Source organism: Lycorma delicatula, chromosome 3 (assembly GCF_047948215.1).
Source record: "Lycorma delicatula isolate Av1 chromosome 3, ASM4794821v1, whole genome shotgun sequence".
Lineage (NCBI taxonomy): Eukaryota > Metazoa > Arthropoda > Insecta > Hemiptera > Fulgoridae > Lycorma > Lycorma delicatula.
Window position 1 is genome coordinate 105609934 of NC_134457.1, and position 26455 is coordinate 105636388.

General features: G+C 32.1%; 1 protein-coding gene across 1 annotated transcript; it reads right to left on the reverse strand.

Annotated features, from left to right (window-relative positions):
• Positions 1-939: 939 nt before the first annotated feature.
• LOC142321841 (venom protease-like) lies at positions 940-25427 on the reverse strand. Its single transcript, XM_075360295.1, has 7 exons — positions 25295-25427; positions 21276-21485; positions 14694-14788; positions 9645-9754; positions 4323-4585; positions 2099-2256; positions 940-1287 (listed from the first exon to the last, which is right to left on the reverse strand). Exons 1-7 carry the CDS (start codon positions 25383-25385, stop codon positions 1078-1080), a joined length of 1137 nt encoding a protein of 378 aa, XP_075216410.1. The 5' UTR covers positions 25386-25427; the 3' UTR covers positions 940-1077.
• Between the last annotated feature and the right edge of the window lie 1028 nt (positions 25428-26455).

Sequence of the window (26455 nt, forward strand, 5' to 3'; positions counted from 1 at the left end):
AATTTCTACTAAAATTTTAACTACGTTGCTTTTTTTACAGTGCTTTAATTTGTTTATTAATTGGTTAATTAAGATATCGCATGGTTAAGAAACTTCAAAATTATTAAATAAAAAAGGAGGTGTGTTTTAGAATGATCTTAAGTGAAAATTAGCAGTAATGTGGATGAAAATTTATTAATTTTACGACGTACATGACATGCACAAATAGTCCATAACCGTCGGCTAAATAAAACGGTGGAAGATCAATTGACGGACAATGTAAATTTAAGAGACCAGGTTGAAAACACACGTGCAAATGAAAGTCGATATCACAATGAACTCTTCGAGCTAATGCATTGTGACAAAGAGAGGCATGTCAACGAGTCAAAGACGGACACAAAGCATATAGTCGACAGCGCGTGCAAGAACGTCGCGTATTGACACGTCCATCACTTCACAGCCATGCGTTCGAATATGAGCCGGAAATAGACTATTCGTCACATGCACTAATTGTCATCGGTAATACGGATAAAGAATTGTTGCTTGAATTGAAATGGCATTCAAAAAGCCCTTTCAATTCACACAAAATTATACATAATATTAGTTTCGATTAATTAATTGTTCTGGAAACAGGTGCATAAAATAAAAATTAACTTTTTTCCTTAATTCATTATGAATCCAAATTCAATTAAACGTTTTTTTTATAAATCGTTCGATGTGTATTTTATGAAAATCGTTGAAAACAGTTCCAAAATTGAAAAAAACAAACAAAAAGTAAACAAACTAACCTGGAACCCATTGTTATAAGTCTCCTTATACGGTAATCGGGCAAATGGAAGGCTATTTTTTTTTTTTTTTTTTTTAAGAGGTGGAGGAACCCCACTACCAACTAAACCTCTACCCCTGGCTACCCCAGGAAGTCTGGAATTTTATTTGAAATAAAATAAGGAAATGTTTATTTTGTGTAATTTACTATCCTTCAGTATTATTTATTCTCATAAAAAATTTATTACAGCAGCATTTAAAGAAAAATAGGAGATTATTATATAATTTTAAAGTTAAAAAAAGTATATAAATAAATTATTGCACGTCAGACGTTCACGGGCTCCAAATTTGACCTGGATCTGTTGGGTAGTCTGGCCAAACTATAGATTCAATCCACGGAAGGTAGTTAAGTAGGCGAGTGTAAATCCCTGGAAATCCTTTCAATGCACACTGTTTTCCAAAAGATGTAATTCCCAGCTGAGTGTGTAAGAAGCACGCATGATTAGTTGTTTTAGGAAGAAACAATGGACCTCCTGAGTCTCCCTGTTACGCAGATACAGAAAAGTAAGGAAATTACTGGATGAAATCTGTTTAAAGATTATTTTTGTTTTTTTTTACTAATAAAAGTAACGTTTATAAATTATGAAAAGAAAATGGTTTTGTTTTTACTTTGAAGTAATTAATTATAGTGGCTTAAAAATAAATCATAATAATTGAAATTAAATAAAAATACACTCATTACTTCCATATGTATATATGCATATTTGTTTGTGTGTGTGTGTGTGTTTGTGTGTGTTTTGATCAAATAAGTATCGATTACAGTAGATATAAAAATATTTAGCTTAACTTTACGGCGAATATATATTATCAGTTTACAGATAGAAATTTAAGTTTATGAGTGTCATAGTGTCCTTGTTTACAAGGAAACTTACGAGCAAAAATTTCCCAGTTTCCTTCTTCATTAGGCCAAATAAGCTGTGTTGCAATAGATGTGTATGTTGATATGTTACAATAGTAAAACATCAGCAAAAAAGATATATGCTTACAATGCCGAACGTAAAGTCCCACATATGACATATTCATTGAATTCACTTCAAAGAATATCATTATCCACAGAGAAAATAAATTTAATAAACCTCTTCTATCTTAGTTACTTTACATGCACCACTGTTATTATGAAAGTATATCAGATAGTATCACTAAATATATTAAAGATTCATTTCTGTCAGCATCATATATCATTATTATTATTTTTAATATTTGGTTTTTGCTTCTAAAGAAACAAAAGCGTTGTCTTGTACGTGGTAACTAAACTGTTAAAAAATCATTAATTTTTTTTATTTTTAATTATTACCGAACATGTGTCTCTTCCTCCTTCTAAAACTCCAGCACAAATCATAGTTTCTTCTTCCAAGCCCCGAGGTGCTACACGCAGTTCAGAAGTATTTGTACAATCTTTTACTGTCAAGTAATCTAAGTCTACTTTAAGCAATATACTACTTCTTGGTCCAGCTGGAAATAATTTTAATAATAGATTTTATAAAATGCAATGTTAAAAAAAGCTAAGTTCAAAAATAATATTTAAACTTGTAGTCTTATTAAATAATAATTTTATATTTATTTGTAAACTACAGTATATATATATATATATATATATATATATATATATATATATATATCTTGTCCTTTTAAAGCTGAAAAATTTATAGAAATGAATGTAATAGATAAAAATATATATAATAATTGTTTTTAACCTTGTCTTCTATTATTATTTTTTTTATAATTTAATTGAAATTTAATTAAGCTTTTATTTAGAGAGAAACACACATTCTTAACATAATTTTATGGGAAAAAATGTAATACATATTCTGGTAAAAATGTTTGATTCTCGATAAAGGTTTGGAAATTTTATCTTTTTTTTTCATATCAACATACAATTACAAGCCATTCGAGGTCATTACCCAAAAGCCGTGCCTGCAGAACATCATTTAACTTATGACGTTGACCTATAATACAATAGCATTTTGTGAACAATATTCTCCTGCTTAAAAATTCACATTTTATTTTTATTTTTCAATCACTGAGGGTAAAGTACAAAATGTTTCAAATAAAAGTATTTAAAGATATTTTAAATTAATAAATGCACTTTTAGAAGTATTAAAAAATAACTGCAACATCAAGGAATAAGTTAACCAAAGATTTTTTGTTTTCACTTTTCTTCTTTTTCATTCCTCTGTTCAGAATGCCGGACTGTGAGATGGTAATACATCTCCAGACTTGATGTATTCCGTACCGCACTTACACAACATCAAAACAATTTAGATTTTATATTTAAATAAATTATACAAGTTAGAAAATTTCAGTGTGTTTGAAAGAATATTTTTTATTATTTACCGTTAGTTATCATTTCAAAAATCCTGTAAATTCAAGAACATGATTAATCAATAGGAACATTCTAAATTAATTAAAATTTTGAAAATTACTGAGCCAGGTAATGTTAAACAGAAATACACTTTATTCAATTACAATTCCTGATACAGTATAATTAAGTAATAATTTTTAATTCAGTCGAGTTACATGAAATCAGAATTCATCCAAATATATAAAATTAAAAATCAATTTTCAAAAAATTCAGTTAAATTAGTTTCTATGAGTATTAACGTATTAACTTTTTTTGGATAATTAATAAATTCACCATGTAAGCTGAAACGTTGTTTTTCCTTTACAGGAACCTTTATTTATTTCAAAAAATAAATAGTGAATAAATTTCACCATATTCAGAATAATTTACCTAAGAAGATGTTAGACATCCTATAGTTTGACATGAAGGAAATTTCCACAAACCAGTATCAGTGTCTCATAAAATTTTATGAAATAAAAAACGAAATTAATGGGCAACCGCATTATTGGTTATATATTTTTTTTTGTATAAAAATTTATTTGACCACATTAAAATTATTCATACCATATGTACCTCTACAAGCAGTAAAGCTTTTAAATAAGAGTAAGTTAAAATTTCAGTTAAGCATTATCTTCGGAAAATTGTTAATAAAAGAAAAGAAAATTAACATATTTTACTTTCTAGGGCATTTATTTATTGATTTTATTACGATCGCAGAAATTTTATTTTAATTTTTGAGTTAAATTTTTATATAAAATACAGTACCGTTAGGTCTAAAACACAAATTTGGATAACATATATACTGTTAGTGTTAAAGAAGTCATCCATACGAAACTCAAGGCAAAACATAGGTCTTCATAAAAATAAATAATTAACTTCTTCATCGTAAATATTTTTCTGTCGAGTCCACGTTTTCAAATTAATTTTTTTTTTCACAAGGTCTGAGTAATTAAAATCCACGCTAAATTGAATTGCATTTAATAAAACTACGTACGACAATAAAGTTTTATTTACATATCATTACAAGGAAATAAATACAATTTAAAGATTATCTTTAAACGAGTTAATTATTTTTCAGTTTATTAAGTGCTTTGATGTTACTATATAAATCATAAAAATATGCAGATCTGACTGCATGTGTTTATCTTTGCAAAAAATAATTTTTTTTTATCCTTACCGTAATCAGTTCTACCCCATCCAGCTCCAAAAACATTTGTAACATCGTAGTATGAATTCGGTTGCGGTAGACAAATAGGTTTTATTGTATCAGTAAATGTTACAAAATTATTTAATTCATACAAAGCAATATCATTGTAAACTAGTTCTGACAGATAGTCTGGATGGTTTATTCTCATTATTATTTCAAAGTCTAGAGTATTTTCCGTTTCATTATTTCTAGATAAATCAAGCTCTCCTAGTCTCACCCATCTAGCAAGGTCACTAAAAAATATTAAAGAAATTTAACTAAATTATTAAACATTAAATTAACTAAACATTAAATATATTTAATAAGTTTAAAAAATAACATTTTATAATTTTATTTACACTAAAAACTGACTCAACGATGACATTTAAATTAAAGCTGTTGTTTTTAAAAGTTTAAAAATAAATTGAAATTTAGCCATGCATGAATTAATATTAGCTTTTTTCTGAAATATTAATGAATGCAGCTAGCCAGGAGCTGCATTCTCTGCAGTTTTTTTTTTCTAGTTTTTTACTAGTTCGCTTTCACTAGATGTCGTTGCTACTATCCTCCTCTAGCTCCATAATCCTGGCCAGAGGCACAATCTCGTCGATTATAGGCCCCACAGGCAATTGCGCAAACCCCTCGGGTTCGCGTCCGACAATGGTGTCCAGCCAAAATCTCTTCCATGAGGAAATAAGTGTTCTCATGGTGACCTGTTCCTGTGCCTTGTCGATCATCTTGAGGCAGGCAACGAAGTGAAATGAGTCTTTCCAAAAGTCTCTGAGAGTGAGATTGGTTCCTTCAGTTACCTCAAAACAACGCTGGACGTGCGCTTGTGTAGAGTTTTTTAAAAGTTTAAATGACCTGCTGGTCTATGAGCTACAGTAAAGGATTTTTGTTGGGAGGTAGCAACTGCAACACGATAAATTAAAATTCTTCAAGGCATTTTCTAGGCTTGTAGTATGTGCAAGAACGTTGTCCTCAACAAGAATGGCTAATTCAACTCAAGCAGATATTTTTTACAAACGGACCAAATAATTCATTGATCTGTAAAAAGGTAACGCGAAACCTAAGGCTTGTTTTTAGAACTCCACCAAACATTTAGTCTGCCCTTCTGGACTTTATAATTCCTGAAGGCTCGTAGATTGTTCGAATGGTAAACGAGGTGCGGTTTAATTTTCAAATCGCACTTGCATTTGTACTAAACAAAACCGTGAGACGGTATTTCATTGGCTTGTATCCCGGTAATGCTTTCTCTTCTACCGTAATATTAGTTCGTTTCGGCATCTTTTACCAGAACAGACTCATCTCATCACAATAAAAAACTACTGCGGCAGATAACCCTCGGTTATCTGCCGCAGCCGAAAGTTCAAACATAAAGGCAGCCTCCTCGGCTGCCTTTATGTTTGAACTTTCTGTCTCTCAGTGCTTCTCAACGTGGTGGATGCCGGTTCTTCTCTTCAACTTTTCAAACAACCCGTGGCTTGCCTTGAATGCATTTTCTACGTCCGTTGATGATCTTGGCGTCTTCTTAATGAGATCGGCCAATAGTTTCTCCTTCTCGCAAATTATGTTTCGTTTTATTGTCGCCTTGCATTTTCTTCTTATTTCCATATGAGAAGCAATCTTACAACACAGTCTAGAATACGTGGCCGTTGCTTAGAAACTTGCTTAGAAGTTCTAGCGTCAACCTTTGAGGCATCACTCTTCTTAATCTTATCCTTGTTTTTGAGGATAAATAGCTGATCTAGAGCGATTGTATGCGCGTGCTAAGTCAGCCATACTTAAACCTCGTACTCACTTCTCATTGATTAGGTGTTTGACTTATACGGTGATTTTTCTTCTCTTATCCCTGTCTTCTTGCGGCATTTTCTTTACGACTTAACATTACAAAAAAAAATGAACAATTAAAAATGAGTCTGAATACAGCTTTCAAAAATAACAGTAAGATGCTAGATGAACGAGCGCCAATTACAGACTGCCGATATCCAAACAGGATGTGAAGTCACGATGTGTCCTGGTCACTCGTTCTGCTAAACATTGCTTGTTAAGGGAGTCAATTTTTTACAATTTGTTTTTCTTGTTAGGCGAATAACTCGTTTGTGATGTTTCATAGTAATAATCCAAACTCAAAATGTACAAGTAATTAATAACGGAGGTTTAATTATTTAATCTAAAATATGACTTTTAAAGAAAATTCTTAAAAGTGTATAATTAATAAAAATTCAAATCACTCGACCGCTAATTAATCCGCTATTAAATCTAATTTAAGAAATGACAAAAAGATAAAAAAAACAATATTATAGCAAAATTATAGAAGATAATAATATTATATATACAATGGGATCCACAGAGATAAAATAATTAAATTAAAAATAAATGTTTTAAACATATAAAAAGACAATTTAAATATTGTAGAAAAACAAAATAAGCATTAATTCATAATAAATTTGAATGGTAAAAATACATCTAAAATTATACATATTGTTTAAATAACGTAAATGCAGTATATCACACAGTTCAATTAAAATACTTGGATTCAATAACAACAAAGCATTATTATTATTATTATTTATTAATTTTTTTGGGGGGAACGGATTTAGAGGCATGGAGTATTTTAGTCGTTAGCCCAATTTTAACTTAAAATTTATTTTAATTTAAATAAAGCCTTAAAAAGTACAGTAGTGATTGTCAAGGAACTATCTTGTAAAAAAGAATCTAAACACAGACTTGTCAATGCTTATTGAAATCCCGAAAACACAACATAACAAGGGTGTAAAGGCCCTTGTTCTTTTAAGTCTTTTCTAATATTTACTTGCCAAAAACCTATAAATGTTGCCACACACTATAAGAAAAAGGAACAATACTCTGCGATAAAAATTATAACACTTTTAGAAACGGTTATTAATATTGAAAAACTAAGATGAGAAGGGTGTAACGGTTCCTTGTCACTTTACATCACACAGATCACTCTTAACGGAAGGTGTTCAAAAAACTATAAAAACGATCAAATTATTCAAAAATTAAAAACACAACTTTTATCATAAAATTCTTCATAAAGACATAAAATCAATGTCTTTTATATGCAATTGCCTTGGTTTCACTTTAGGACATCCTTTCTTGCTTCTTTTTTCCATTTTCCTAATAGCCTCGATGTCGAATCCCAAGGTACCTGAGACCTCAGAGATGAAGTATTCAGATCCTGCACTGTAAGTTGCAGACGATCTCCTCCTGCTAGTATCGCATGACACCGGCTCCATTGCCACGGCCAGAAGTACATCATAGTCCAGAGTAGATGTACTCACCGCTAAAACATGTGTGGAATCCAAATTTCTCACCCTTTCAGCTAAAGCCCTCAGTGCTTTCGGAGCTCCCTCGTTGGTTATTCCAAATCTTCCTTTTCTAATATCTTTATTTCTGGTGTTGCGGAATTCTGAATAAATTTTTTTTTAGCTGGAACTTTACCTTACATGTAGTTGGCTCAGGCTTTTTCTCAGATTTTACTTCTTTTGACTTCAGCTGTATACTAAACGTAGACTTAAACTTGAGCTTGACGGAATTCATTTCAACAGATACTTCTGTTTTCTTCTGCGTCAGATTTGGACTAATTCATCTTATTGGTCTTCTCTTTATTTGTTGATTGATGATTTTTTCGACCATATTTGCGAGTACGCGTGCTATTTCCGATTTATTCATTTGAAGTTACAAGAGCTGCAGCAATCTACTTATATTATGCAACCTTTTGCGTTCTACTGATCACAGTCTCCCTAGTTTCTATGTAGCTAACCTTTTGTATAGTCATCACTTCCTAAACAGTTGAGCTTCCTTGTGAGTAGGACAATTTCGGGATCTCACAAAGTGGTTTCCATGACAATTGACACATACATGTGGGTCCTTGCATAAGTTAGTAGCGGGACTTTATCAATGTTTATGTTGTTTTCATTTACTGTTGATGTCTAGAGTGTATTTAATTAAAGATGTTTTCAGGGAAACACATTTATCGTCATGAAATTTACATATGGTTTCTAATTTCCGAATCCAAAAGTAAATATAATTTGAGGGACAAAAAGATAGAATAATTAAACGTTTGTATAACTTCATAAATTTAGATTTCATAAATTATTTTAAATCTATAATCAACAAAAATGTAATCGGAAATATTATGACATGAAATCTTTTTTAAACATAGAATTTGTTTAACTGGCAATGATGTAGCAATAGAAAAAACGTTTTTAATTAAAGACGTTTTTAAATACAAACATTTCTCAAAAACAGACAGATAAGTCGTACTTATACGCATTTTACATGTATTATAATAATTCATTTCTCTTAGCCATTAAAGAAAGATAACTACAGTTGGGATCATTATGTTTATTAAAATAGAATAAAATGTATACACATATATATATATATATATATATAGAGTTTGGGAGTTTGGAAATGTATATATATTTCAAAAATCTGTAGTGAAGTGCTGGAGGAGCGAATATCGTTATCAGTAAGGAATATCAGTAAGGTAAAGAAAGATAATTTTTTTTTTTTAATTTAAAATTAAAGACCGTTTCAGTTTTCATAGATTATGTTCTCTTATCGACTTAATTGTTATTGATTGTGGTTACAAATACTAATAACCAACGAAATTTATCTTTCTTACAGTCTTTTTTCCTACCATTATGAATTAAAATTACACAGCAATTACACACCTTAAAATGTTATTAAATCACATCTTGTTTTATAGAATAGAATAGTTCATTTCAAAAACAATTTCTTAATTAACTGAAGCTGAGTTTTTTCTTAATGGTAGACATATTGCCATTCATAACGTGTAAAAGACTTCATCGTAAACATAAGATTTTGTTATTAAGTATACTAAAATATTTTTTTTTTTATTATATAAAAACGGTTTTATAAATAAATTGAAATTTTCAAAAGTGTTTCTAAAAATTAAGACAGTTTTTATTATATAAAACTTAATTTTTTTCATCAAGAGGTTTGTAAGATACGATTATAATACTATAAAGTAAAGGTTTTCCTTACATACACATATATTTTATCATTAACTCTGGTAACACCGAAACTCATAATAAAGCCGTTCTAAAATTAAAAAACCTGAAATAAGAAAATTTATAGAGTATAGATGGTATAATCTTTTAATGTTTAGTTACTGATAAGTTTCAGCTTGACTCTGAAAATTGTGACTATTTCTAAAATATGAATTCTAAGAAACCTAAATAAATCATTTTCAGAAAATACAATTAAAATCTAATGAAATAATATGAGTGTGAATAATAAGATTTTTTTCTTTTAACTTACTCGTTTGGATCCTTCGTACAATGAGCTGCTGATAAAACAAATTTTTCGCTTATTAGTGAACATCCACAGGCCCAATCTACGTTGTTCTTTGTTCCGTATCCAACTAAACCCTTTAATAAATCATTGAAATAACATTTTACATTATTTTAAATTATTTGACGAATATTTATAATTAATATATAATGATTAATCTCTAAATGAAAACTTTGAACATGACTTTTGAACAGCTTATCCGTTTTTAATGAACACTTCTGCGTCCAGTAGATTTGGTCTTGACTCTTCTTTAAACGTCTAACATTCATTATGACAACAACCAACCAAATGTACACAAAATTTATAGTAACTTTTTTTTAGGTTGTTCGACAAATTTAATTATTTTTCCCGTTATTAGTATTCACCATTTGATTGAGGTACAGTGGTTCCGATCAAGGTTTTATCAACACTTCTTCAAAAACAGAGTGTATGAGAATACACTCTGTTTTTAAATAATAATTATAATTAAAGAAAAAATTGAATATTGAAATTAAAGTTTTAATGACGAATTTCTCTAGATTACTCATGACTTCAGGTAATTTTAAAACATAAAATGTAGATACTGAGTAAGATCTTGTATACTGCGCCTGTATACTGCACATGTATGTAGGTCTGTTCCAAGATATCGGTGTAGACCTCAACCAGCATATGCGTGATTCGTCTGTGAACTAAAATAGCGGTTTCGCCGCTGGTGGGATTTCAGCGTGGCACTACCCTGTCGCTTCTGTAAGTGAAATAGATCCGCAAAATCAGTGATTTGTCCAGCTTGAGATGCGTTTCTGCTATCAATGACACATAAATTTGTCGGTCATCGGCCAGATGGTATAGCTCCGCCGTCTTGCTTGCTACGGTACTCGCGTTCCATTGCAGCTATTGCAAAGTTTGCCTAGCTATATAGGTTGATTTAGGTCATGAGGTATTCAATAAAGGACTGGAATGAGTGGTGTGGGAGGAGATGGCATATCTTTTCCCACCGCCAGAATAGCCGCGGTCTGACCGTCTTCCGGCTAAGGTTTTTTTACCTCCCGGCGACCCGCGCCCAGCTACACCCATCAGTGACCACGGACGTTTGTGGGAGGCCTTTTTTCGGACCAAATGCTGTTTGTAATAAGGGCATCCCCTATATTTTGCTGGGTGAGGCCCCTTGCAATTCGCGCACGATGCGGGCTCTTCTCGCGATTTTAGTCAAGACGTCGTTTTGTGGTTTCCACCACATTTGACGCAGATCTGTCCCTGCGACAATAGTTCAACGAGTGGCCGAACTTTTGTCATCTGCGGCATTGATGAGGGCTCCCTTGTGACAAGAATGCGGTCACTTTATTTTACAGTAAAACATACTGTCCAGATCGTAGATGCCCCTGGCGGCTAGCGTTTATTTAAGTGCCACAACGCACATAGAGGTTTCCCTAGCATCCATTGTGGTCAGCATTTTCACTGACGCTACGTCATAGCCTAGTTAGGAGAGATCCTCTCCCACTTCTTCGCAGGTGGCTCCAAAGGGGATACCCCGGACCACGACTTTAAGCTCCCTCTCCTTGATAACTGTGTAAGACTTATCCATATTTATGAAAGTGCCTTAGCACTCTTCTAGTGCAAAAAGCTCTTCATTTCCCGGAAGAAATCGTTTCGCTGCTTAATTGCAGCCTTCTGAAGAGCCCGAGCTCTTTGTAACCACCGCCCGCGGACTATGGTAGATATGACTCTCGCCAACGTCGGCCAATCCCATGGGCAGTCCAATATTATTGGTGTTATTTTCTTCCGCTTCTCGACCGGTGGTAGTGAGGGGGTTTCCCCTGTAACTTTCATGGTGGCGGCTGTCATTTCCGGATCGCCTTCGGTTGTGGCTGGCTCCATGGACTCATTGTCCACGATTACCAACGCCTCGCACTTGGCCCTCTTCCGGGTTCGCAAGGTTAGAACCTATCCGCCAGAAATTTTCGGGGATGGTGAACGAGACATGGTGGACGATTAGTCCACATTAGCCTAAATTAATAAAAAAAAAAATAAAAAATATTATTTCTAAATTTAAATGCTAGTATAATTTTAAATTCACAAATATAATAAGTTAACTTATTTTTTTAAAAAATAAATAAAAATTAGGTTGATAAAGGCTTATATTATCGTAAATTGCTAATACAAGGGGTGGTTAAACCTGAAAAAGTCTCTATCAGTGAATATCTACAAAATAGTTCAAAAGTATTAGAATTACTTTGTCGTAAGCCTAAAAATAAAATCTACATATTTAGCTAATTGTTAGATATCGGTAAAAAAATAAATAAATAAAATAAAAAAAAGAACTTATTTAACATAGACGATGCTAAAACTTATCCGGTTTGACCGGAAGGTCAAACAAAAGATATAACGCAAATGCTGGCTGTACTGGGCGTCCTAGAGGTATGTTGGTGACGAAACTGGAAATATAATTCAGGTACACACACATAACACAAAGCAGTAGAAAACTCGTTCTTTCACAACTACTACTAGACAGAAACTTTTAAAAGGTATTCACCACCAGGGGAAAGAAATTATACACATTGTTTTTAATTACATGACTGTCGAAGCTGCAGTTGGTATGTTTGTTAGTAACCCCAAAAAATTTTAGAATGTGTTACGTCTGCTACGGGAGTCTCAAAAAAAAGTTACTAGTTACTAGTACTAGTAAAAGTTAATAGTACTGGTGAAATAGCTACGGAAAAAAATTAATTTCTCCTCGAAAAGGAATTGGGTGCTCATCTTTGCACCCCACTCTTTAGAGAAAATTGGCAAAAAAAAACAACAAATTTTTAATTTGAAGCTATGACTTTCACATAATCTTACTTATCACCATCAAAGATTGTTGTCAAATCCATTCTGAGATACCATCCTAAAATTATTTTCTATATTTTAGTGCATTTAATATAAGAGCGGTTTTCAAAACGTTTGTTTTTTTATATATTTTTATTTTCTACTTTTTAGGCTTTATAAGTTTATGCTACAACTGCGCTAGCGCGCAGGTTTGAGCGTATTTAGCGAAAGATCGGATCGGTACGTTTTACGGTGGGTGAGTGCAATCAAACATAGGGTTAAACTATTTAATCTCCAGATAACCAAGATCCCGTCGATGCGTTAAACAGTTACCGCTCGACCTTGTAATACATACGCCGTTTGAATCGTGAAAATCGGACGCGGGGTTGCCGAAATCTTACGGTAGCACACATCACACCCCTTCTCAATTTCCGAACGGCCCCCAGGGGCACTTGAAAGTATTATCATCTTAGGAGTACCATTGGGAGCGGATGGAGCTATCGCTGATGCGGTCGAAAAAATTTTCAGAGCGATAGGACCAACCGTTTTTTGAAATATTTGCGATTTTTTCCGAGAGTTCGGGTACGGTTAAAAAGTTCTAAATTTTCCCAAAACTTCGTTTGCAACTGTTCAGAATTTCTAGTAGGAAGTGTATACCCTAATATATATCTCACTTAAAATTTCTTTCACCAATAAATTATGAATGTGAACTAGGTTGCATATGTTCAAGAGGTATCTTTTTCACTTAGCAACTTAAGGCAAGCTTAGTCTCTTGAAAATTTTGTTAAAATGTGTTGACATCAGGAGCAAACCTGTAAACAAAATTTCCGGATAACCTGAAGGGCTTCAAAATTCGACTGAAAGGTTCTATAACAGGAATTTCACGTACATATATACTGCAAGGGCGAGTTAATATACGAGTCGTAAAAATAAGTTAGCTAAATGTTTGTGTATTGTTTTATTCGGTTATGAATTTATTTCTTTTTTATATAAATATAAGACTAAAACTAATTAAAAAATTTATGATGGGAATTTGTTAATTGATTGGAATAAACATTAATATAAATAATAGTAAAAAGATTTTTAAAATGTATACAGTAAATTAGTGTAATAAATTAGTTAAATTAAAGAATAACTAACTATAAGATAAAAAAAATTATTCCGTAAAATTTATTATACCATATATATCTTGTCTTCTACTAGTAGCATATTATAGCACCGCGCTAGCGAGGCAACCATCGTCTAGTTCAGATTTGTCCCAATTCGGCTTAAACAAGTTCTACGTACGTATGCACATGCAGACGTCATGCCGAAACAAGTCAAAATGGATTACAGATGGCAAAAATGGATTGAAATCCATTTTAAATTGAAATCCGTTGAAATTTGAAAACCAACATTTTTCGCGATCACAGTACTTCTTTTACTTCGTACAAGAAAGTAAAAATAGAAGAAAATTAATTAGTATAAATCGCTCAAATAAAAAAAATTAAAATGAAGAACAAAAATAATACTTTTTTATTGATTTAGTACTGTAGTTACATTTTTTATGAAAAAATTCAGGCTTACTTCTTCCATTACTTTACTATACCTGCATTCCATATCTATTCTAATGTGTTTAAAAGTTAATTGATTCGTAAGAAAGCTATAAAATCAAGCGAAGGTGATTTTATTCACTATTGTTTTATCATTATATCTTACTTAAAAAAAAAAAAAAAAAAAAACACTAGAAAGATTAAAGAAAAGTAATCTTTTTTTATTGTTTTTGAACTAACAAAATTTCTGCTCACTTTTAATAAGAAAAAAATAATTCTAACAGTATACTTCATTAACTGCTAATTTACTACTGTTTTTTCAATATGTTCCATCAATTTGGGAGTTTTTTTTGTTAGGATAAAAGCAAAATGATATTTTATGGAAAAATTATCTTATAATAATTGCTTGTAGTACTTTATTAAATCTTAGGTTAAATTCTTTTACTGCTATTCAAATATAATCACAAAATTATTATTGGTGTAAAGTTTCAATTTGTCGCGCACAATTGTATTCGTTAAAATATAATAACAATTACTTCGTATAGATGTTTCTGATAAAGTATGATAAATCCAAACGTGAAAAATAACTTGCCTTATTACATTAGGGATTTTCAAATCAACTGGTAAATATTGTCAATATTATTTTACGTTGTTTTTATATGCCTGTAGTTAAGTATAACATTACTAATCTAAAACATACCATAAACGGTAATTCCTTTGGTTGTGCTGGAATGCCTCCAGCAGCATAAGAAGCTACATAACCATAACATGATCTCCTTTCGTATTCCGTACATTCTAAAATAAAATAAAAAGTTAATAGGTTAAGTTCTAATTATTTTTTTATAATTATAACGTAAATTACATTAGCTTACTATTATTATTATTTTTTTATTATTTTTATTCTTGAATTTTTACGGGCATCGACTACTAAGGTCCCTTACATTTTATTTAAAAACAGAACATTAAAACACAAATAACAAAGACAAGTACAACACTTACGGGGTGTAAAGGGCCCCTATATTAAAATTTGAGATAAGGTTCTCAAAAAACCATGAAACTAAAAATACACGTTATCAATACCATTATTTTCTTCTACCTATCTCGATTATTTGTTAATTTTAACACCCTCGGGGCGACCAAAACCGCCGATAAGCAGAATATCAGTCACGCCAGGATGCCGTGGCAGTTGGCTCTCCATATAAACAGGCTGCAGGCATGCATTGCGCCACCCATAGCCTCGCGCCCTCAGTCCACCCTTGAGGATCCCCATGCCATCATTGGAGACACCCCGACTCACTGCTCTTGAATGCAGGCAAGCCAGGGTGGCCTAGTCAAGAGGGCTACCTCCCGTCACCAAACGTGCTACGCTTCGAGACTCCCATATATGGATGAAACTACCTCTTAAAGACTCTTTAACACAGCTTTAAAATTTCCATTTTTATAGACTTTTAAGAAGTCCACTGGCGTGTAAATATGCAACTATTTTTTCTTTCATTTCCATTAGCTAAATTAGCAGTAATATCATTTCTTAGACGCAACCTCTTTCTGAGGTCCTCATATATTGTAGACTGTTCTATTAGATGCTTAATTGTAAGTGTTTTATTGCAAACACCGCACATTAGTCTCTCATCGCCGGTTAACAAATATGAATTTGTTAATCGCGTGTGACCGATTCTAAGTCTGGTCACAGCTATTTGTTCTCGGCGAGTCAACCTCACGTCGCTTTGCCATTTATATGGAGAAGTTTTTAATGGCTTTAATTTTGTATTTAAACTCCTCTATTCAGTATTCCACTTGTTTTTACTACGTTAGTTAGACAATTTTTAACATCTGCCACTCTTACAGGAAATGCATCCAAATCATCGCAGTCTGTTGCCTTTCTGGCTGCTTCGTCTGCGCTCTCATTACCTGTAATACCAGCATGCCCTGGAGTCCATACAAATATACATCGCTGTTCTCGTTGATTTAAAACGTATAAAATAGACAGGATGTTGGAAATTAAGACATCCTTAATGTTTTTGTTCCGAATTGCAACAAGTGCACTTAGAGAATCGGAACAAATTAGCACTCTCTCATCGCAATAATGATCTGTGAAGCGAAGATCTTGCTGAATGGCAGTAAGTTCTGCCGTATCAACACTGGCCATTTCTGGCAGTTTCCAACAATGGGCTTCAATGGGCTTCTCCATTTACATATATGGAGCATCCAACACCATGTTCGGTTTTAGAACCGTCAGTATAAATTCTAATATGTTCTTCGTAACTACTGACTGTTGCCAAAAATTCCTGTTGGATGATCACTGCTGGCTTCTTTTATATTTCTCCCTGATAGAGATCCAACCTTGTATTTACCGCCGGCAAGAGCCATGGCGGTATTTCTCTCGTGGAAATTGCTAGTATCTCAGGAATAGCAATTTCGTGTTTTCTTCTTAATTCGTGGTACCTAATTCCGGCTGGTCTGGAATAGGTAGCACGACGTTCGTATAATGCAGCCATTGGATGATTCATGAAAAGTTTATTATTTATATGGGCAGGAAAAGCCCATACGTTTGCTGCATATCTTAACAAAAGGATCTCTCTTCTATAATGTAGTGGCTTTATTCCGGCTTCGGACATTAGACTTGTCGCCGGACTTGTGCGGAAAGCGCCTGTCGCATATCTTATTCCGCTATTATGAATAACGTCGAACTTTCTTAGATGCAACTTCCTAGCCGATGAATATACAATACATCCGTAGTCTAGTTTTGATTGAACCAATTCCTTATACAATCTCAATAATATCTCTTTATCTGAGCCCCAATTAATGTTCGATAAACATTTGATAATGTTTAGGGTTTTTTTGCATCTAAAACTCAAGTCCTGTATGTGTAATCCCCACGTAAGGGATTTATCCAATACTATTCCTAAAAATCTCACATTATCCTTATATTGTATTGGATTATTGCTGATTGTCAACGTAGGACTTAGACGAGAAATTCTCTTCCTACAGAAGTGTACACAGCACGTTTTTTTCTGGTGAAAATTGGAATCCATTACTCCTTGCAACTTCATTTAGAGCGTTAATCCCTCGTTGCAATTTGTATTTCACCATTGCAGTCTTGTTGCTGGCATAAGCTACATCGTCTTTGTAGACAGGAAAATTCCTGGATCTAAATGAATGCTGTCCTTTACAATTGATGCATGTAGGAGGCTCTGTACACGGCTCTCCCTCATGCACCTCATCGCCGCACACGCATATTTGCGGTCTCTCACATCTTACAGCGGTATGGCCAAAACGTTGACATTTGAAGCATCTCATTGGCTGTGGGACAAATGCCCGCACATCCAATCGATGTATTCCCGCTCTAACTTTCTCCGGAAAAGTAGGCCGGTTAAATGTGAGAACAAGAGATGCTGAAGGAAGGACTTCGCCATTCCTTCTCATGTTCAATCGGCGACACTCTATTACTCCTTGTGCTACGAGTTCTTCAACAGTTTCTTGCTCTGAACAGTTTAAGAGATCCCGACAAACCACAACACCCCTTGAGGTGTTGAGTGTACCATGGGGATCAACACGTACAGCAAATTCTCCTATTTTTTCAGCCCTAGGATCTTCTGAGACTTTGTATCATTTACAGTCTCTACATGAAGTCCCGTGAAAGTTTTTCTGTTTTCCTTAACAGGGCCTTCAGCACACATTTATTTATTTCTCGAGCGATGAGGAAGGGACTCACCCTCGAGAAATTACCGTCTTCCTTTGTAATTATTAAATATTTCGGCTTCAAAACGTTGCTCTTGAAGAAAGCTTTTTGCAAGCTTTTCCTAGCCTCAACTTCAATTTTCCTTGATTCCGCGCTCTTTCTCCGTTTTGCCTCAGGCGAAACTGCCGGTTCTAGACAAGTGTGTTTACGTGAACCCTCTGCCACGTTTGGTTGTTCAACTTGCATGTTAGAAAGATCCCTTCTGTAGTAAGGCTAGCTGCCGGGGTACACCCCAACTCCAGGGCTACCAACACTGGAGGTCCGTTCCGGTACTCCGGTGGAACCGGCAAATGTCTTGGCAGAGAGCGGATGCGCAGTCTCTGCACTGACTCCAGGCCCTTACACAACGAGGTTTTCAGGGATCCCATGCCCCGAAATACATGGGCACCTTAACTACATGCTTGCCATCGCGGGGGCCATGTGGACAGCGAAAGGCCTCCGTTACACCTGCAAATAACTTCGACCGTAACCGCCACATCGCCAGCTCTAATGGTGGTATGAATCCATGTCCTTAATCGTTAGAAAAAGTCGTACCTGCAGGTGACCGCCAAACCCAGTCCTTAAAATCGGCCTGTAGATATAATTCGGCCGAAAATGAACATTACCGAGAACAATACTCGGAGCCCGGTTAGCCAGCTATATGTAATGTACGTAAGTACAGCTGTTGCCGCCCTGGACGTGGAACGTAGACGTTGTGTTCCGGTCGTGCGGATAACCTACATCAGGGCATTATTATTATTATTATATATGAATATAGTAATTTCAGCACGTATCTATTATTTCTTTAATTTTTTTTTAGAATATTAGATATAAAAATTTTCATTTATTAATAAGAATGTCTGAATTATTTTTATTAAATTCGTTTCCTTTTTTTTTTGCTCAATAACAATTATAATTACAATCGGCTCTCATGTGGAGCCACAAGTAAGTTTCCTGACAAAATCACGTGATAAGAAGATCCTTAAGGAACCCCCAAAATAAATAATACGCAATAAATAGTTGCAAGCAAACTTAAAGTCAAATATGAAATTTTAAGCTCAGTCATAAATCACAAATAATTAATTTTAGCACCATATAGTCCACAAAAAACATACATTAATAACAAATTTAAAAAAAAGAAGTAGGAGTAACAAGAAATTAGATACGGCACCACTAAACTTGACGGTGTTAGATTCCAAACTGTTACACAGACCCAAAGTCGAGTACGTGGGCTCGATTCAACCGTCGGACGTCTCTGCTGTTATCGAATAGATTAATCTAGTGGTATATATGATTCTCAAGCCTCTGCAGGTATTTGACATTGCGCTATTGTGCAATCTCACGAACCGATGGGAACTCCAGATAATCGTGAATCTCATCATTCCGCGTGAACCACGGGACTTCGGCAATTACCCTCGCTCCTTTGTTCTGAAATCGTTGTATAATTTCGACACTACTAGTACTAGCCGTTTCCCACAATTCTACACAGTACGTTCAGATTGGGCGCAGGATAGACTTATAAATGAAGATCTTGTTGGATAACGTGAGGCCAGAGTTCCTCCGTAGCAGCCAATGAAGTTCCCTGTACCTTGCGTTTAGCTGTTACCTCTTCATCCTCACGTGACACTTGCAGGTCAAACGCCAATCCAGGTGAAGTCCCATATACCGCACAGTCGCCGTCTGCGGGATAAAAATATCATCAAAGTACACACCGGGACAGTCACCTCTCCGCATGGCAAATGAGACGTGCCTCGACTTACCTTGTTTAACCTTAATCCTTCACTTTTTCTGCCACACGCACACACGATCCTGCGCCATTTGTAGGGTCTGCGAGGCTAGGCCAAAGATTTCGTTAACGGCCAGGATTAGTTAAAATAGAATTTAACATGTCTTTTTTTAACGTTAATTTTTACAGTTTTACTTACAATAATAATTCACTTCTTCTTTAAAATTAAATCAACTGTAAGTTTCCTTTCTTTTTAGTCCTACTTTGAAACATCTGAGGGCTTAATGGATATTTCTTACGATATTGTGGACATCTAATGGTTTGTTGGACACCATCCTTCGTTCAGCGCTTAAATGAAGGCGAAATTTAAAGTCTAACATTAAGCATTGAGTTGGTTCCAAAAAATAAAGATTTGTGTATGCATTTCGACAATTTGAAACTTTAGACTGGTACTTCTTCGAGAAGACAATCGTATGTTATCTGTATCTTCTACCTATTACTTGATGTATAAAAACCAAAGCTAAAAAAAGTGGGAATTCATCTAATTTGGTTCTATCTAAGGTGGTGCTTTAATATTAATCCATACAGTAAGAAATTCTATGGATAATATCACACAATTTTTTCTCAGCGTTTCATTGTACGACGTTTTGACAAATATATCAACTCCCACCTGTGAGTGAGGGTAAATGAGTGTGCGAATAAGAAGGTAAATATTTGGATTACTTACTTTTCAAAATAAATGAAAAATTGTAACAATTACTCTTGAAAGAAGAATGAAAATCCGAATATTATTAGTGATTTATTTATTTCATTGATATCAAAACTAGACTGGTCATACTTTTAGCTTCTGCCCATTTATGAATTGAAAAGAAATTGACAAAATATTTTTTAGGAGTATCTTGGAAAAATAAAATTACTACTGAAAACTCACTGATAAAAGAGACAAAATATACATTTAAAACATTTTGAAATGACAAAAATAAAAGCTTTTAAATTTTCTTTTTATAGAAATGTATTAAGATTCGGATAGTTCGATGGAATAATAATGAAGGGACTTAGGGCAAACTAGATATGCAAAGCTTTAACAAAATTTTGTAACAAGAAATGCTGGTGTGCCATGTGTTAAGGCAGTCATGAATTAATGTGTTTATTGGATAATTATAATTAATACGGTACTATGGTGAAAAAAAAAACTTGACTTAGATATAATAAGAAGTTAATTTATATAAAAAAGAGCAAATTAAAATAATAATAAAGGATAAACTTTAGTGATTAAGAAACACATAGTTTTAAATATGAAAAGGTGTTATTTTAAATTAACAGATTAACACAAAATAGAAAAAATGAAGTGCATCGAACCATTAAAATTTCTTAAGATAATAAACTTTAAATTTTACCATTATTGAGCTTACCATTATTGAGAATATTTATATCATTTCTCATTAAAAGGCAATTTCTTTTCTGCATAAAAATCTTCATAATTAAAATTAATTAACTTTTCATGTTATAAATGATAGGAAAATAAATTATATTTATTTAGCTGTTCAAGTTATAAGTCAATTCCCCTTTGAACCTAAGTCAACTAATAATATTTTCTGATTTGAGAAATTTCGGTCGACATAACCAACACTAGCAATTATTATATTTGAAACATAACAACTTTAATTTCTTTACTAAATTAATCTTACGTAGTATCAGAAATAATAATAAAACCATTCAAAAGTTTAGCATGCAGATCTATAAATATTTTTTATCACTGTTGACAAAACAATATTTGGTGTAGACGTATATTCATATGGATATCATCATAGTGACAGTTATATATATATTACTCTTACTTGTTTTAGAAATTGAGTAAGAAGATTTTGTTTGACTCTGATCGCGTTTAGCTTTTATTCGAACAGAGTCGTAACAGCATACAAGAGGATCCTTCATATTTTCAGGACCGCAGTAAGCTGGTTTTTCTCCTTTTTTAATCATTTCTTTGGCTATTTGACAAAATCGTATATTCATGCATATTCCTCTTCCGTTCAATCCACATCTTTCACCTAAAAAAAAAAAAAAAATTTTATAGTTGGAATTTACTGTTTGGTTATGGAAATAAGAAAAAAAAACATATCTTAAAACTTAAAATGGACCTATTTCCTTACCAGCATAATAATACAAAGTACGCCTGCCTTTCTATTTGGAACGGTCGTGTGTTTAATTAAATCTAGACCAGTCCGTACTATTTAACTTTAACATTTCGCGTTTCCCTCCCTATATTTTTGTTTTTACTTGCAGTTAGTATTAAGTTAACAATAAATTCTAAGTAGTGAAAAGAATGTAATACAACTACATGAACCAATATAAAATTTTGTAAATAAGAAACAAGAAAGAAGATACCGTTCTTCGGAAACAAATTTATAAAATTGCTGTTGATATTCTGATAAATTCCAGTTTATAAAACAGTATTTCTTTGTATCTATTCCATAAAATTATATTCTTCTTAATTTTTTATTGCCATACCGTAATTTTTTAATATCCATTATGTAAAAGTATGATTTTTCAGCGTTTAATACAGTAGTATAAACCAAAAGAATTAAGAAGTCAGCAGATTTTATTAATATAATATTTCTGCCGTTAAATATAACCAATTAGCAGGAGATATCTAGTATGTAATACTCTACTTTGTGGTTAGTAAGGACTTAGCGTTCAGTATTCATTCCTATTAGAAAAACTGCAATTCGAAGTCTGATATAGCTAAAAGAATAAATAAATTTTCTTCACACATATATATATATATATAAATTAAATACAATTATCATAATTACAATTAACATAATTAGCATAATACAATTAACATAATTGAATCTTTGATAAAACATTAAAAAACTGAACATTACGGAACCTCATATTTCACTTTATAAAAGTCAGAATGTAAATAAATTCAATTTTCAAAATAACAGAACTACCTATCAGACTAAATTCAAACTATTCTCTAAACACAGTAGTCCGTTCAAACAAGCCCTAACTTTCTTTCTACTGGTCAGATCGTGAATTTCAATAGCTTTGAACCTTTTCCAAACAACGCTGACCATTTTACAAAAAACTGCGCGTAAATCGTACCAGTATTTTTTTGGATTGAAGCGGTCACATAAGAACATTGCCTTTTTTATGAGCCTTTTATCTCATATATATAGATTTAGGGTTATATTTATTTCTATGTTCGTTCAGTTTATTTTTGTAATTTTGCTGTTTATGTATACTTGCTTCTTTTATAATAATTATTTTCTAACTCATGTATTTTCTGTAGCTTCTAACAACTTTTAAGTTATTGAATTACAAAAACCTTGGACTTTCGTGTATGTTATAGCCTTTACACACTATAAGAGCATTATTATGGAAAGAGATTATTAAAAGAGGTATTTATATTGCGCAAGAGTTTTTTGTATGTTTCTACTTTCCTGGCATCGTAGTCTTTTGCACTTCCCGATATTTCATGACCCAGACACCCCAAAAACCAAAAAAGATGAAGAATAATGTTCATGTACGTCGCCACGTACATGTGGCGACGTGTTTAAAGCTTAATAAATTCAACTGGATTAACCGATTTTGATGAAATTTTACATAGAGACTCGTGACAATTCGTTGTAGAAGGTTTGAGATCAATTACTCCAGCGGGTGGAGTACATAGGTTGCGGTCAATTTTCGCACAATTTTGCAAACATAACCCTGCTTTATTTAGATTTCAGTACATGCGAACGTCCTTACTTTAAATTTAAAAAAAAAACTGCTTCCAAATTCTATCTCTTTTCCAAAAATCGAAAAAAATTATCTTGTTATTTATTGTACATTTTTTAACCGATTGTTTTTTTATGTGTTAAGAATAGTAATAGTGCAAGTGGTGTGGAGATAATATCCGGTTTGGTGTAGTACCTTGGTTAGGGTAATTACTCTATGTATTTACCACTGGCTCAAATAATAAATAAATATATACATTTATCACTTCATAATTAGATATGATACATTAATATTCGAATGAATAATACAAGATTATGTATAAGTGTATATAAATTCTTTTAATGATTCCATATATGATGGATTGTTAAAGAACATATATTGTACGTTAAGTCCATGAAGGGTGATACAAGGAGGCTGGAAGAAGACTGACTGAATGTAGTGCGGAGCCAGCTTATATAATGTAGATGGAGCCGAGTGAACTGCCAGGAGCTGCGTAAATAGTACAGAGTTGCGTCTGAACAAGTGGCTCAAAAAAAGTACTTCGAGGGATGTGTTAAGAGTGGGAGAGCTGATCAAAATTATTAAAAAATCGATTTTTATTAATCTTTTAAATTCTATTCTTGTTATATATCCACTAAATACGAATAAATAACCAATCCCGAGAAAGTATAATAACTCTGTTTTCAACTTTTTTTTATAAAAGTGTTTTTTTATGTATGTCAAGTAAATACTTCTAAAAGAAAATTTCTAAAAGACAATTTATATGTAATTTAGATTAAACCAATAATTTCATTGTGAATAACGTTGATTGTTAAGATCATGCATGGAAAATTCTCCTTGGCAAAACGTTCAGGAATATATTGTTAATATAAAACAGTTAGTATGTAAACGAATGCTTGACTGAATGTAGTGCGGAGCCAGCTTATATAATGTAGTTGGAGCCCAGTGAACTGCCAGAAGCTGCGTAAATAGTACAGAGTTGCTTCTGAACAAGTGGCTCAAAAGAAGTACTTCGAGGGATGTGTTAAGAGTGGGAGAGCTGATCATTATTATTAAAAAATCATTTTTTATTAATCTTTTAAACTGTATTCTTGTTATATATCCAGTACATAAGAATAAATAACCAATCCCGAGAAAGTATAATAACTCTGTTTTCAACTTTTTTTTTTATAAAAGTGTTTTTTTTATGTATGTCAAGTAAATACTTCTAAAAGAAAATTTCTAAAAGACAATTCATATGTAATTTAGATTAAACCAATAATCTCATTATAAATAACGTTAATTGTTAAGATCATACATGGAAGATTCTCCTTGGCAAAACGTTGAGAGATCTATTGTTAATATAAAACAGTTAGTATGTAAACGAATGCTTAACTACACATGCAATATTGTTCTATAACATACAAACGTTTTTTTAATCTTTTCTAAAAGTAATAGAATGGGAAGAGCTGAATTTGCAGTATACACATACTGAGTAGAGAGTTCCTACATTTTTAAAAATATAAAGATCGATATTTTTTCAGGTATTTAATTTTTAAATGAATTTTCTTTCTTTAAAAGATTACTTCAAACGTTCTCTGTTACAGCCAGATTTTAGAGTATTTCAATAGAAAACATTAAACATTTTAATATTAATTTATGTAAAGCCATACACATATAGCTTACACATGACACAGCTTATACATATAGTTTGTAAAAAATGTTAATTATAAAACGTAATAATAATAAAAAATAATACAATAACGATTATTTCTGAAATATAAACATGTTTTCTAATGGCATTAATCATAACTAATATATTATTTCATAATAGGATTATTGCAGTCGATTTCAATGTTTTAATAAAAGAAAAAGAAAAAAGAATAGAAATTTACCGTTACATTTCTCATGAAATACTTAGACTAAATTCATGAAGTATATTGTTTATAAAAGACAAGCATTATTTTAGAACTGACAATAAATCATTGATGATGATCAATGATTTAATCATAAATTTACCTATAAATTTTTAATTTAATAATAGAGTATAATTTTGTGATAATTATTGTAAATTTTATTAAAATACTTCATATTATTTAATAAAAAACATATCACATGGTTTACAATTTAGAAAAATTTATACAATTTTACTAACCTTCGTATTGAAACTTCACATTTTGTGCGTAAATATTGGTCCAGTTTGTGTAGGACAAGAGTAATAGGATAATATAACCTTTTAAGACCATAGTTGCTACTAACCTGTTTTCTGTTTGTTGCTAATGGTTACGTTTATTTAACTCATCAAAGTAAATACTGTAATCCCCACCAACAAAAAGGAATCTGATTTGCCTTGAGATACACAACATGTTAATACTTTTATTTCATTTTAGTATGCAATAAACTTTGTTTTAATACAGTGCTGAAGTTATATTTAACCAAGTAATTTTTTTTGTTGTTATACGGTTTTTCTTTTATTACATCTAACGTTAGAATTATTTATTAAATTAATAATATAATCCTGCAGTTTATGGAAAATTGCATTATTTAGTAATTAATTAGTTCATTTATCTGTAGATTTTCTACAGTGATTAAAGTAATTGCATTATTTCCTTTATTGCCGTATACTATCCGGAAACTTCACAGTTTTGTAATTTGTATAATATATCATTATCAGACAAGTAAATAAAAGTTTTCTTCTAGGAATGATCCTTTGATTATAAAAGATTTCCATTGAAAACATACAATCGGATTTAGATTCTAAATATAATAAAGCTGTAATTTTCAGAAGCTTTAAAGTATTTTACATTTTATTGTACGAGTATGTCTAGAAATATTAGCACGTTTGATAAAGGTGAAGCAAATCTTACAATGAAAAATATGGTGTGGACACCACATGACATCCTTGTACGCCTATTAAACTACAAATACACAATTTTTAAATGCTCTTTCCATACGTTATCTCTAGATTACATTAATTATTCGATATCTCGTTGAAGGTTAACTATAAAATTATGATTGTCCAGATAGTTAAAGGAATAAACGAAGAATATCAAAGGGATAAGAGAAAATTAATATCAAGAAAATATTTTTTAAAGGATCAGGGCTTCTTTTTCTTCTCTTATCAATGAAAAATTGAAATTTATGGAAAATTTTAAATATGATGACGGAATTATAATTTTCATTAAATATTTTGTTTAATATTTAAGTTTTTTTTTTCTGTTTCATATTTATTACTACAGTGGAGGATTTACGTGCTTTATTATCTGTATTATATTTTTGCTAAGAAAAGATCAGTTACTATGTTGAAAATTGCATA

Coding starts and splice junctions, on each gene's coding strand:
- LOC142321841 (XM_075360295.1), bottom strand. CDS start 25,385: ATGGTCTTAAAAGGTTATATTATCCTATTACTCTTGTCCTACACAAAC. Junction 21,486..25,294: donor TGTGAAGTTTCAATACGAAG/GTTAGTAAAATT, acceptor TTTTTTTTTTAG/GTGAAAGATGTGGATTGAAC. Junction 1,288..2,098: donor GAGGAAGAGACACATGTTCG/GTAATAATTAAA, acceptor TCTGCGTAACAG/GGAGACTCAGGAGGTCCATT.